Here is a 15,360-nt window from a genome sequence, read left to right on the forward strand (position 1 = left end):
CTTTCATTATGACGCATTTGATGGAGGCATGCACTGGTGACATCAGACGCTGAACCCTGGACATCCATTTTGCTATTTTTACCAACGTGAGTTCCGCTTCCAACCCGTGATTGGGGAGTTCCGCCATAAATAGTTCTGGTCTTTCTACTGGCACTTACCCATTTTGTAAAAACTAACTTGAAACGCGCGTCGGGGTCTTCTCTACTGCCTACAGCTTGCTACCCTGCTCTGCCTTACTCTTATTCATGCATTTACTCTGTGTTATGTTCTGCATTGGCTTTGCAATGACCACTTGGTTCTAATTGCATTGCACTTTATGCTTTCGGAACTGTTTGTGCTAAAATTCTGAATATTGCCCATTATCTGATGGCCTTTATACATGCACTATAAATATCTGTGGTTGATATGCATTTTTGCAGACTAATCAGACTATGCATGCTTTTGTTGCCTCTCAAGCACTTTAATGGTATTTTGTAAAACTCCTTTTTTGCTTTGGATTTATGGCATTCATGCAACACTATTTGCTCCTAATTTTACCCCCATTTTATACTTTTTGCCCATTTGTGCCAAAACTGTGAATATTGGCTATTATTAGTGACGAGCGAATATTGTTGCTCGGGTTTTCCCGAGCATGCTCGGGTGATCTCCGAGTATTTGTTAGTGTTTGGAGGTTAAGTTTTCATCGTGGCAGCGGAATGATTTACAGCTATTGGCATCTTTTGAACAGCTGACATGTGCCCTTAACAGCTCCAGATGGAATCGCGATCCACCCACAGCTATTAACCTGTTAACTGCCGATGTCAATCTCTGACAGTGGCATTTTAATGTGATCGTGCCAGGAGTGCATCACTAATCCCCCCCATCGACACCCCTGTCCCATGATCGCGGGTCGCCGATGGGTTGACATGACTGCACGGGGTATGCAGCAGATCTCTATGGTTGTCATTGCCGGATTGCAATGAGCGCCGCCCAGTGGTTGGTGCGCATAGCATGTGAGCATTTCTGCTACATAGCGCAGGGTTGATATAAAAGAATTAATCTGATCAGTAAACGGCGTAGCGCAAAAAAAAGTTAAAACCCTAGAATTACGTTTTTTGGTCGCCACAACATTGCATTAAAGTGCAAAAGCGAACGATCAAAAGATCTTATCTACGCCAAAATGGTATCAATAAAAACGTCAGCTTGGCGGGCAAAAAATAAGCCCTCCCCCTGTCCCAGCTTATAAAAATTTAGACGCTACAGGTTTTTTTTTTTTTTTTTAACAAACTTTGGATTTTATTTTTCCACCACTCAAATAAAAAACAACCTACACATGTTTGGTATCTTCGAACTCATAATGGCCTGTAGAATCATAATGGCAGGTCAGTTTTGGCATTTGGCAAACATGGTAAACCCCTCCCCCCCCTAAAGAACAGTTGTGGAATTGCAGGGACTCAGCGGGGAGTTTATTAATAGGGGCAACTTTTGTATACTCCACCTATTGGTATATAGATTCCTCAGCACAGACATTTCCCTTTAGCGCGGTATCATCCTGTTTTACTAAAATTGTGGAATTGCACTTTTTTGCAATTTCACAGCACTTGGAATTTTTTTTACATGTTATGGTAAAACCAACGGTGTCGTCCAAAAGTACAACTCACCCCGCTTAAACAAGCACTCACATGGCCATATTGACTAAAAAATAAAAATAATTATGGCTCCGGGAAGAAGGGGAGCAAAAAACAGAAACGCAAAAATGAAAATGGGCTGTGGCATGAAGGCATTAAAGGGGTTGTCTACAATTAGAAAAGTAAAGCCTTCTTCCATAAACAGTGCCATACCTTGTCCATAGGATGAGTGTTATTGGTCAGGTCAGATCCAATATATAAAAAACTACCTCTTCATAGGTTGTGGCGCTGCTTTTGGAAGAAAGCAGCCATTTTTTTTTACCCTAAGCTAACTCTTTTTTGTTGTTGGTTTACCTTCATGAAAACAATAGAGATGAGCTAAAAAAAAAAAATCCGACTCAACCAACACGTAATTTGGATTGGTACCTTCAGATAGGTACTCAATGTTTCGTACAGTGGAGATTCGACTGAGGTCAGATGTGAGAGGCCAAAATCATCCCCGAGCACAACGACACTCAGCGGGTAACTCCAACCAAGTGTGAAGATTTGGAGAACTTTCTCGAACTTCTTAGATACCTCCTGACAGTTCCTTCAGGATATTCTATTACACATGTTGCTATTTTAAGCATTATTACATTTCATGGACTCTCCTAGATGTTTCTAGATATCCCACGTCTGTGTCCGCTGATTATACTACTACTGTTACGTGATCCTTTTATTGAAGTTGGAAATAAAACAGCTGCCACAATAACTCTTGTTTTTTGTTTTTTTATTATTTAATTAAAAGTTCAGAGTCGGACCCAAGGCGGAGATGGACCAGGCACGTTGTAACAGCTGTTGTCACTTGACGTGGCCGAGCAACTGGTCTCCCGAAATAGCCGGTGGAGAAGAAAAGGTTTCATGGAGCTTTTGTATAAATTAAATATTGTATTATATCATTATGGATGCAAGAGACTTGAGAGGAGATGGATTATAGGAAATATTGTCCAGGCGCTTTGGAAGGTATTTCGGCCAGGCGAAGGGTGCGGGCTGGTGGGACAGAGCACTGAGAGAGTCTCCAGCCACCTCTGAGCCTTGGGACAGGGAGGGGAGGGGGTGATGTTCCTTTTATAGGACTGTTCTCCGGGAATGTGAAGGTGCTGAAATAACAGACGTGACTGTGGATTGAGGCAGTCATTAGCACAACCAGGCTGACTTCGCTTCTCTTCAGCTCTGGGTTATGACACTTGCAGAGATGGAGAACGTAGAAGTGTTCAACTCTGAAGGCAAAGGACGAGGTCTAAAAACCAGCAGGGACCTATGGGCTGGAGATGTCATCTTTGCAGAGCCGGCTTATGCTGCCGTAGTGTTTGACAAGTAAGTCATTGTGGAAATTTCTGAGGTTTTCCAGGAATGAGTCCCATCGTTCTAATTCTTTGTAGTCTCCAAAGTGATATTTTCGTACATTTTTAGTTTTTATCTAAAGCGACTTTTTACTTTTTTTTAGATGGATCCAATTATTTTATCCATTGGAGCTGAAGAGCTAGCATTTTCTTTTAGATTGTAGAGCTATAATTCCTATATGGAAATGCAACTGACCCAGATTAACAGGTCCTCATCAGGGATTTTAGTCCTATAGTTCCTACATTTATACAAATGCTTGAAATCATGACTGGCCAGAATGCTGCCAATTTATCAATGGATTGTCAGATTGTTCTTGATTACCTTTAATATGTCAAAGTAAATTGGAAAATTAAGGAGGCAATTAAAGAAAAACCACAGTGGGCGTGCACAAAGTTGTTAATGATAGCCCAAACAACTGTTTTTTTCAGCTGACAATGCCCGAGAAGATCCAACTTGAAAAATTAAATTTTTCAATTTTCAAAATTACAAAATTACATTACAACAATCAGTCATTTTGGTGAAATTTATCTTATGTCTATGGGCAGTTTAATTCATAGTAGGGCCAATCAATACACTACTATTTTTTTGGCCAAAGGGAGAAAACTCATTGGTTGTTGCACTACAAGATCTGAGCAAGAACTTTAGACCTGTAGTAAATCTGGGGATTAAAGAGTTTAAACAGGTTTGAAAATGTGAGCTTAATTGGAAAAGTAAATGAGTTAATGAGTTACATTTCCTAGTAGGGTTGTCCTTGTGGACACCATAGATGATGGGAACAGTTTGCCATTCCCTAAAGTTGGTCTTATGTTGGATGGACTAGCTCTGCAGATGCTTGTATGCAGTCCCTGGACAACTTTAGGCGCCATTATAACAAGAGCTGTGGCATATCTAGAGTCCGATGGACCTCCATATAAAATCTGGACATGCGCCCCCCTTGCCCATTAATCAGATGTTTGGGCCCTTGTAGCGTACTAAATCCTATAAAGACATATGTGTTCACCCCCACCCTATTCATTATGTAGTAATGTCTCTCATTCTGTGCTAACTGGGCCCATTACATGTTTTGTTTCTACTAAACAGTTCTACTTTGGTTTCATCAGACCATAAGACATTCTCCCAATACTCTTCTGGATAATCCAAATGCTCTCTAGCAAACTTCAGATGGGCCCGGACATGTACTGGCTTAAGCAGAGGGACACGTCTGGCACTGCAGGATCTGTGTCCCTGGTGGCGTAGTGTGTTACTGACGGTAGCCTTTGTTACGGTGGTCCCAGCTCTATGTAGGTCATTCACTAGGTCCCCCGTGTGGTTCTGGGATTTTGCTCACTGTTCTTGTGATCATTTTGACCCCACGGGGTGAGATCTTGCATGGAGCCCCAGATCGAGGGAGATTATCAGTGGTCTTGTATGTCTTCCATTTTCTTATTATTGCTCCCACAGTTGATTTCATCACACCAAGCTGCTTGTCTATTGTAGATTCTGTCTTCCCAGCCTGGTGCAGGGCTACAATTTTGATTCTGGTGTCCTTTGACAGCTCTTTGGTCTTCACCATAGTAGAGTTTGGAGTCAGACTGTTTGAGGTTGTGGAGAGGAGTCTTTTATACTGATAACAAGTTCAGACAGGTGCCATTACTACAGGTAAGAGTGGAGGACAGAGGAGCCTCTTAAAGAAGAAGTTACAGAGAGAACCAGAAATCTTGCATGTTTTTAGGTGACCAAATACGTATTTTCCGCCATAATTTGCAAAATAAATCTTGGCAAATCAGACAAGGTGATTTTCTGGATTTGTTTTCTCATTTTTGACACTCATAGTTGTGGTCTAACTATGATGTCAATTACAGGTCTCTCATCTTTTTAAGTGGGGAGAACTTGCACAATTGGTGGCTGACTAAATACTTTTTTTTACTACTGTATGCCAGCAATCCTGGTATATACAGTATGTCCCTCATCGTGGGCCACTTCCTTGTATATATGTTTCCCATCCTGGTATATATGTCCGCCATCCTGGGCCCTTTCCTGGTATATATGTCCCTTATCCTGGGCCCCTTCCTGGTATATATGTTTCCCATCCTGGTATAAATGTCCGCCATCCTGGTGTATATATCCCCCATTCTGGGCCCTTTCCTGGTATATATGTCCCTAATCCTGGGCCCCTTCCTGGTATACGTGTTTCCCATGCTGGTATATATGTCCCCCATCCTGGTATATATATTCCCCATCCTGGTATGTATATCCACCTTCCTGGACCCCATCCTGGTATATATATCCACCTTCCTGGACCCCATCCTGGTAAATATATCCACCATCCTGGACCCCATCCTGGTATATATATCCACCATCCTGGACCCCATCCTGGTATATATATCCACCATCCTGGTATATATATATCCGCCATCCTGGTATATATGTCCGCCATCCTGGACCCCATCCTGGTATATATATCCACCATCCTGGTATATATGTCCGCTATCCTGGTATATATGTCCGCCATCCTGGACCCCATCCTGGTATATATATCCACCTTCCTGGACCCCATCCTGGTATATATATCCACCATCCTGGACCCCATCCTGGTATATATATCCACCATCCTGGTATATATATGTCCGCCATCCTGGTATATATGTCCGCCATCCTGGACCCCATCCTGGTATATATATCCACCATCCTGGTATATATGTCCTCCATCCTGGTATATATATCCTCCATCCTGGTATATATATCCACCATCCTGGACCCCATCCTGGTATATATATATACACCTGTTGTGAATTCTGTGGCTGAATTCACTTCTGTGGTCACAAGTGGTATTGCAGTCTCTGGGCTTCCTCCCTCAGGTGTTTTGGTGAGCTCGTTGGCTGCCTTGCTATTTAGCTCCACCTGAGTCTGTCTTCCTTGCTCCTTGTCAATGTTCCAGTGTTGGATCTGAGCTACTGCATCTTTCCTTGGGCCTGCTGCTCTGCTAGATAAGTGCTTCTAGTTTGTTTTCTGTTTTTTCTGTCCAGCTTGCTATTAACTTTTGCTGGAAGCTCTGAGAAGCAAAGGGGTGCACCGCCGTGCTGTTAGTTCGGCACGGTGGGTCTTTTTGCCCCTTTGCGTGGTTTTCGTTTTAGGGTTTTTTGTAGACTGCATAGTTCTCTTTGCTATCCTCGCTCTGTCTAGAATATCGGGCCTCACTTTGCTGAATCTATTTCATTCCTACGTTTGTCTTTTCATCTTGCTAACAGTCATTATATGTGGGGGGCTGCCTATTCCTTTGGGGTATTTCTCTGAGGTAAGTCAGGCTTGTATTTCTATCTTCAGGCTAGTCAGCTCCTCAGGCAGTGCCGAGTTGCATAGGTAGTGATAGGCGCAATCCACTGCTGCTTATAGTTGTGTGAGGATAGATCAGGTACTGCAGTCTACAGAGATTCCACGTCTCAGAGCTCGTCCTATTGTTTTTGGTTATTGCCAGATCTCTGTATGTGCGCTGATTATTGCACGCTGTGTTGCCTGATTGCCAGCCATAACATACACCATCCTGGTATATATGTCCGCCATCCTGGTATATATATCCCCCATCCTGGTATGTATATCCCCATCCTGGTATATATATCCCCCATCCTGGGCCCCATCCTGGTATATAATTGTCTAAGGGTTTTTCCGTCTTTCTGTCTTTCTGTCTGTCTGTCCTGGAAATCCCGCGTCTGATTGGTCGAGGCCGCCAGGCCTCGACCAATCAGCGACGGGCACAGTATCGACGTAGATGTCATAATGGTTGCCATGGCGACGATGATGTCATAAAGGTTGCCTCGACCAATCAGCAACGGGCACAGTCTGCCGCGAATTCTGGAATCATCATTGTCCATATACTACGGGGACATGCATATTCTAGAATACCCGATGCGTTAGAATCGGGCCACAATCTAGTCCTGGTATATATCTCCCCCATCCTGGGCCCTTTCCTGGTACGTATATCCCCCATCCTGGGCCCTTTCCTGGTATATATATCCCCCATCCTGGGCCCCATCCTGGTATATATCTCCCCCATCCTGGGCCCTTTCCTGGTACGTATATCCCCCATCCTGGGCCCTTTTCTGGTATATATATCCCCCATCCTGGGCCCCATCCTGGTATATATATCCCCCATCCTGGGCCCTTTCCTGGTATATATATCCCCCATCCTGGACCCCATCCTAGTATGTATATCTCCCATCCTGGGCCCTTTCCTGGTATATATATCCCCCATCCTGGGCCCCATCCTGGTATATATATCCCCCATCCTGGGCCCTTTCCTGGTATATATATCCCCCATCCTGGGCCCCATCCTGGTATATATATCCCCAATCCTGGGCCCCATCCTGGTATGTATATCCCCCATCCTGGTATATATATCCCCCATACTGGGCCCCATCCTGGTATGTATATCCCCCATCTTGGGCCCCATCCTGGTATGTATATCCCCCATCCTGGTATGTATATCCCCCATCCTGGGCCCCATCCTGGTATGTATATCCCCATCCTGGTATATATATCCCCCATCCTGGGCCCCATCCTGGTATGTATATCCCCCATCCTGGGCCCCATCCTGGTATATATATCCCCCATCCTGGGCCCCATCCTGGTATATATATCCCCCATCCTAGGCCCCATCCTGGTATGTATATCCCCCATACTGGGCCCTTTCCTTGTACGTATATCCCCCATCCTGGTATATATATCCACCATCCTGGTATATATCCACCATCCTGGTATATGTTCCTTATACTGATGTATATGTCTTCAACCTGGGCCCCTTCCTGCTACATATATGTCCGCCACCCTGGTATATATGTCCCCAGTTCTTCCTCTACATTATAAAAAATAAAAAACAAACTTTCTTCTCACCTTCCTCAGATCCCACGACGTACAGCGTCCTTTACTATATTAGGCGCAGAGGCCAGCAGCTGAAATCTGTGTGCACGCAATGGCGATGCATCATGTCACTGCCATGCGCCGCTTTCCGGCTGCGTATATTGCAGCGCAGGGAGCCAGAAGGTCCATGTGCTGCATACACTTCACCTGAAGGTGCGTCCTCTGACCCACATCCAGCTGAAGTAGACGCTGGGGTGGGCGGATCCCCCCAGCACTGGCCAAGTCACGGTCGCACCCTCTGCGACTGTTTTCTTTCTGCCCTCCTCCATCAGACACTCCTTCTGAATGTATACAGGTGATATGTTATCTATAATGCCACAGATCGGCAGACCGAGCGCTGTATTACTGAGTAGTCTTTTATGGAATATGTCCATTAATATCTACACAGGTCATATGTTAGTATAGTAATTATCTCTCCTGTGACCTTGGCTGCTGTGCTATGAGCATGACATGGAAACTCTATACTTTGCACTCCACTTGGCTTTACTTTGTGTATATATCATTTGCAAGGCAGATGCCATCACTGCACGTCTCTTCCATAATGCATAGGTGGGTGTGTAGGGGGATATAATTGCAAGAATAGCAAGTTATTAGCAGACCATGCATAAATACACACGTTTTTAACATTCCTGAATTGGAGTTTTGCCAGTCGTCATGTACGAATATTTATACAGTGATGGAAATTATTAATTAAAGGGTTATTTGGATGAGCGGCATTTACCCTTTATCTACTAAATAATTAGATGGCTGAGACCCCATTAATATCCAGATAGGAGGATCATGATCCCTGTTCTCCCCAGCTGAAAGACCCCACATACGACGAATTTGATTGAAGTGGTGGTCACTCATTACATTTTTTCAGGATCAACATTGAAGCCCATTAAGAAAAAAATGCACCAAAACCACATACAGTCATGGCCAAAAATGTTGGCATCCTTGAAATTGTTCCAGAAAATGAAGTATTTCTCCCCCAAAATTATTGCAATTACTCATGTCTTGTTAAACACATATTAATTTCCTTTGTGTGAATTGGAACAACAGAAAAAAAAGAAGAAAAAATGGACATAATTTCACACATAACCTCAAATATGGTCAAAACTGTTGCCACTTTTCCAAAATTGTGGGTACACAACTTTGTTTCAAGCATGTGATGCTCATTCAAACTCACCTGTGGCAAGTAACGGATGTGGATAATATGAAAATAACACCTGAAACCAGATAAAAAGGGGAGAAGTTGACTCAATCTGTGCATTATGTGCCCCACACTAAGCATGGAGAACAGAAAGAGTAGAAGAGAACTGTATGATGACTTGAGAATTAAAAAAAAACTATTCGTTGTTATTTTAAAAAATGAAAGGCTATGGCAGGAAACCCAGGAGGACCCAACTGCTGACACAGAGACTTCAAAAAGGTAGACTGAAATTTGCTAAAATGTATCTGACTAAGCAAATATCTTTTTGGGAAAGTGTCTTGTGGACAGATGAGACCAAGAAAGAGCTTTTTGGTAAAACATATCATTCTAGTGTTTACTGAAAACAGAATGAGGCCTACAAAGAAAAGAACACAGTTCCTACAGTCAAACATGGTGGAGGTTCAAAGATATGTTGGGGTTGTTTTGCTGCTTCTGGCACTGGGTGCCTTGACTGTGTGCAAAGCATCACGATATCTGAAGATTACCAAAGGATTTTTGGGTGCAATATAGTGTCCAGTGTCAGAAATCTGGCATTGCGTCCTAGGTCATGGGTCTTCCAGTGGGACAATGACCTCAAACATACTTCAAGTAGCCAACTCTTTCGGCCATGACTGTTGGTCAAAGGTGTCTTTCGATGCATCGAGGGCAGGAGATTTCATGAAATCTCATCTACTTTGCATGGAGAGATGCTGCTGAACTCTGTGGTTTTGATGCTTTTTTTCTCTATAAGCTTCTATGTGGAGCCTGACAAAATGCACTTTATTAAGTGCAGCATTAAAGCTTTTCTTTATTATAAAAAAAAATAAAAAGACTCCACCAAAAGAGGCATAAAAGATGCAACAAAAATGTAATAACCATAGAAGATTGTTATTGAATATTTTAGTGCAGACATCTGCAGAAAATGCACAGATACAAAGTAGAAGAAAAAAATGCAGCATTTAAATTGTGTGTGTGAACATGGCCTTACAGATGTATTTGGCAAAATATTAGTGTAAAAAAAATTATAGCTCTTCACACAAGAAAACAAAACCTCATACGGTGAAGATTCCGTAAAAATGACAAAGGTCTGGCTGCTACGACTATAAATGAATGAACAAAAAAAAAAAATCCCGTAGGTCCCAACCATCCTGGAAACAGTAGGAAAGTCCTTAATTTGGGTCTATGCCCTGCAGTCCAAGGTGTCTGCTGAATGTCCCTCACTGCCACAGGCCCCTCTGACATCTACTCCTGCCGGGGTAGAAAAAAATGGTAAATGGATGAGACTAAGGGGGGTGGTAAGGTATGTGATCAAAAGTTTAGCAGGCTGCACTGCGCACACCATCACTTGTCGCCCTTTCACTTCTGTAAAAGTCGTGAGGAATTACTTATCCTGTACTGATCCGGAGTTACATCCTGCATTATACTCCAGGGCTGCACTCACTATTCTGCTGGTGCAGTCACTGTGTACATACATTACATTACTGATCCTGAGTTACATCCTGTATTATATTCCAGAGCTGCACTCACTATTCTGCTGGTGCAGACACTGTGTACATACATTACATTACTGATCCTGAGTTACATCCTGCATTATACTCCAGGGCTGCACTCACTATTCTGCTGGTGCAGTCACTGTGTACATACATTACATTACTGATCCTGAGTTACATCCTGTATTATACTCCAGAGCTGCACTCACTATTCTGCTGGTGCAGACACTGTGTACATACATTACATTACTGATCCTGAGTTACATCCTGCATTATACTCCAGGGCTGCACTCACTATTCTGCTGGTGCAGTCACTGTGTACATACATTACATTACTGATCCTGAGTTACATCCTGTATTATACTCCAGAGCTGCACTCACTATTCTGCTGGTGCAGACACTGTGTACATACATTACATTACTGATCCTGAGTTACATCCTGTATTATACTCCAGAGCTGCACTCACTATTCTGCTGGTGCAGTCACTGTGTACATACATTACATTACTGATCCTGAGTTACATCCTGTATTATACCCCAGAGCTGCACTCACTATTCTGCTGGTGCAGTCACTGTGTACATACATTACATTACTGATCCTGAGTTACATCATGTATTATACCCCAGAGCTACACTCACTATTCTGCTGGTGCAGTCACTATGTACATACATTACATTACTGATCCTGAGTTACATCCTGCATTATACTCCAGAGCTGCACTCACTATTCTGCTGGTGCAGTCACTGTGTACATACATTACATTACTGATCCTGAGTTACATCCTGTATTATACTTCAGAGCTGCACTCACTATTCTGCTGGTGCAGTAACTGTGTACATACATTACATTACTGATCCTGAGTTACAACCTGTATTATACCCCAGAGCTGCACTCACTATTCTGCTGGTGCAGTAACTGTGTACATACATTACATTACTGATCCTGAGTTACATCCTGTATTATACCCCAGAGCTGTGCTCACTATTCTGCTGGTGCAGTCACTGTGTACATACATTACATTACTGATCCTGAGTTACATCCTGTATTATACTCCAGAGCTGCACTCACTATTCTGCTGGTGCAGACACTGTGTACATACATTACATTACTGATCCTGAGTTACATCCTGTATTATACTCCAGAGCTGCACTCACTATTCTGCTGGTGCAGTCACTGTGTACATACATTACATTACTGATCCTGTGCTGATCCTGAGTTACATCTTCTATTATGCTCCAGAGCTGCACTCACTATTCTGCTGGTGCAGACACTGTGTACATACATTACATTACTGATCCTGAGTTACATCCTGCATTATACTCCAGAGCTGCACTCACTATTCTGCTGGTGCAGTCACTGTGTACATACATTACATTACTGATCCTGAGTTACATCCTGTATTATACTTCAGAGCTGCACTCACTATTCTGCTGGTGCAGTAACTGTGTACATACATTACATTACTGATCCTGAGTTACAACCTGTATTATACCCCAGAGCTGCACTCACTATTCTGCTGGTGCAGTAACTGTGTACATACATTACATTACTGATCCTGAGTTACATCCTGTATTATACCCCAGAGCTGTGCTCACTATTCTGCTGGTGCAGTCACTGTGTACATACATTACATTACTGATCCTGAGTTACATCCTGTATTATACTCCAGAGCTGCACTCACTATTCTGCTGGTGCAGTAACTGTGTACATACATTACATTACTGATCCTGAGTTACAACCTGTATTATACTCCAGAGCTGCACTCACTATTCTGCTGGTGCAGTTACTGTGTACATACATTACATTACTGATCCTGAGTTACATCCTGTATTATACCCCAGAGCTGCACTCACTACTCTGCTGGTGCAGTCACTGTGTACATACATTACATTACTGATCCTGAGTTACATCCTGTATTATCCTCCAGAGCTGTACTCACTATTCTGCTGGTGCAGGCACTGTGTACATACATTACATTGCTGATCCTGAGTTACATCCTGTATTATACTTCAGAGCTGCACTCACTATTCTGCTGGTGCAGTCACTGTGTACATACATTACATTACTGATCCTGAGTTACCTCCTGTATTATACCCCAGAGCTGCACTCACTATTCTGCTGGTGCAGTCACTGTGTACATACATTACTGATCCTGAGTTACATCCTGTATTATACCCCAGAGCTGCACTCACTATTCTGCTGGTGGAGTCACTGTGTACATACATTACATTACTGATCCTGAGTTACATACTGTATTATACTCCAGAGCTGCACTCACTATTCTGCTGGTGCAGTCACTGTGTACATACATTACATTACTGATCCTGAGTTACCTCCTGTATTATACTCCAGAGCTGCACTCACTATTCTGCTGGTGCAGTAACCGTGTACATACATTGCATTACTGATCCTGAGTTACATCCTGTATTATACTCCAGAGCTGCACTCACTATTCTGCTGGTGCGGTCACTGTGTACATACATTACATTACTGATCCTGAGTTACATCCTGTATTATACTCCAGAGCTGCGCTCACTATTCTGCTGATGCAGTCACTTTGTAGAGAGTTAATAGGGTGTGCCAGGGCCGGGTCTATGAATCAGGGAGATGTGTGTGGGTGTGGCCACCCTGGGGCATGGTATAGCACATAAAAAGGATACCACTTGTGTCATTCAGGGTCCGTGTGTGGAGGTGTGCAGACCTCCAGTGTTGTTTGTCTTTGCTGTGGACACTAACTCGAGTGGGTGAACCCGCTGTAATGTATGGACTATTTAAATTATGTTTTCACTTTGTGCCGGAAAATACTGTTTTTGTTTGGTTTCCTGAGCGGTTTATGCAGTTTTAATAAACCAGCCTGGACGTTTTACTGAAACCTCTTCCCGTCCCTACCTCAAAATGCAACCGAGGGAATAGCGTCCCTTATAATACAGTACATTACCATGGCTCCCAACCGTGCCAGATTCACTGTCTACAATTTCTCCTGCCGTGAAGGCTTCAGTCACATCTTCACTGCGTGTGCTCGATACTCTTTAGCTCCTCCTCGAGATGACTGTTGGTTGTACAATCGGTCGAAGCATCGTCTGGCTGACGGCCATCTAACTGTTCCACTGCATTGTAGAATCTGGTCTAAGCTGTTAGGGACATATTGCCTCTAATATGTAGAATTGTGATTGATGCTCTGGAGTATAATAAAAGATAGGACCTAAACTGCATTTCCAAATTTTTCTACGCATCTAAATTAGTATCATGACAACATCGATAACCTACTCAGTAGTGATGAGCGAGCGTGCTCGGATACGGTGTTATCTGACCATGCTCGCCTGATAACCGAGCGATTTCGGCATGCTCGAAAAAATATGTCCGGCTCCCCGCCTCTGCATGTCTCGTGACTGTTCGACAGTCGCAACACATGCAGGGATTTCCTGTTTGTTGGGCAATTAATTGATTAATATCGGAGCTGGTTAGAGGGGAATCTGTCAGAGGCTCATTCACTATGAAGCCAGACTGTCTATGTTTGACTTCAGAAAAATCCAGAGGAGAAGTCATCCAAGCCGTAGCATCCAAACATGAGAAGAGATCAATTCTCTGGACGTGTTCCTTCTCTGTGAGCCAGACTGAATGTTACAACTTACACTTCTAGTTCTAGACATTTTTTTCCATGTTGGGTTCTCCTTTAGAAATTCTCGTAGAATTTCATTATCCTGAACCCAGAGCAGCTTAAAAAAATATGTGTCACTCTCTGGAGGATCCGGCTCTTTGTACCACTCCATTGAATTCAATAAATACCATGCAATTCTTTTATTCTCCTGTAGGGGCAGTGTAGGGAAATCGAACACTTGCTGATTAGTTGACCCAAAGACTACAAACGATCGATGTGATCAGCTTAGTTTCTAGAGAGAAACTGAACAAAAAGGATAGTCCAATTGGACCACCCCTTTAAAAATTAAAGATTATATCAATTAGGTCAATAAACATATCAATTGCTGTGTATAGTCTACACCAAAGAGTGATTAACCTAAATGTGAACATAAATATATAATAAAAATGTACATTTTAATGATACATGAAGATAAAAAACATTAAAATTGGGGGGGAACAAAACCACACCAGAATTGGAAAGTTCACTACAAACGTATCAAAACAACATAAGTGGAAGGGGTTAATAAAAAAAATACTGTTGTGTTCTCAGTGGAATATTAATATGTAAAGTGAAATGTGTCAGACATTTATCGAATAAGTGAATAAATAACTTCACATATCAATTAAGAAACATAGCATAAAGAGTGAAGAACAGCATATAAATCATGACCTCGGGACTCCGACGTTCGTTTCGCCCTTGGCTTTCTCAGGGATTCAATGATTACTGTATATAGTGGCAATATACACTTTACTGTCAGCATGCTTCACAACAAAATAAGGCTTTAGGACCCTAAAGCAAAAATTTACATCAGGGCTTCCACCTATATATTATCTGCATATATGGATTAATGGCAATTTCAGTCCCCCATGACCCTCTTGCAAATGTGATTTCTACACCCCTCATATTGCATTGGGAATATATGAGAAAGTTGCGTAACAACTTTTCTTTTTCTATGTATGGAAATTCCTGGAGGTCTTGTAGTCGGCCTTTTACTAGTTTATCATCTACTGATAACACTTATCCATCTCTTCAATTAAAGGGCTTGTCCAGTCTAAAATGAAAAGTCAGCAGCCACTTTGTGTAACTTCCCCCATCACATGCACTGTACGCTGCTGGTTTCTTAGCGCATTCTATAGATTTTGTATTAATGATAATTAGTTTTAATTAAAAATGTT

General features: G+C 42.6%; 1 protein-coding gene across 2 annotated transcripts in view; it reads left to right on the forward strand.

The window, feature by feature from the left end:
- The first annotated feature begins 2,717 nt into the window (after positions 1-2,717).
- Positions 2,718-15,360, forward strand: part of SMYD1 (SET and MYND domain containing 1) — a 64,998-nt gene continuing 52,355 nt past the window's right edge. For both annotated transcript variants that reach the window (XM_069744940.1, XM_069744941.1), the window contains exon 1: positions 2,718-2,963. In XM_069744940.1, coding sequence (XP_069601041.1) covers positions 2,827-2,963 — 137 coding nt within the window. In that variant the 5' untranslated portion in view covers positions 2,718-2,826. The remainder of the gene's footprint in view (positions 2,964-15,360) is intronic.

This window comes from Ranitomeya imitator, chromosome 1 (assembly GCF_032444005.1).
Source record: "Ranitomeya imitator isolate aRanImi1 chromosome 1, aRanImi1.pri, whole genome shotgun sequence".
In the NCBI taxonomy this organism is placed as follows: Eukaryota; Metazoa; Chordata; class Amphibia; order Anura; family Dendrobatidae; genus Ranitomeya; species Ranitomeya imitator.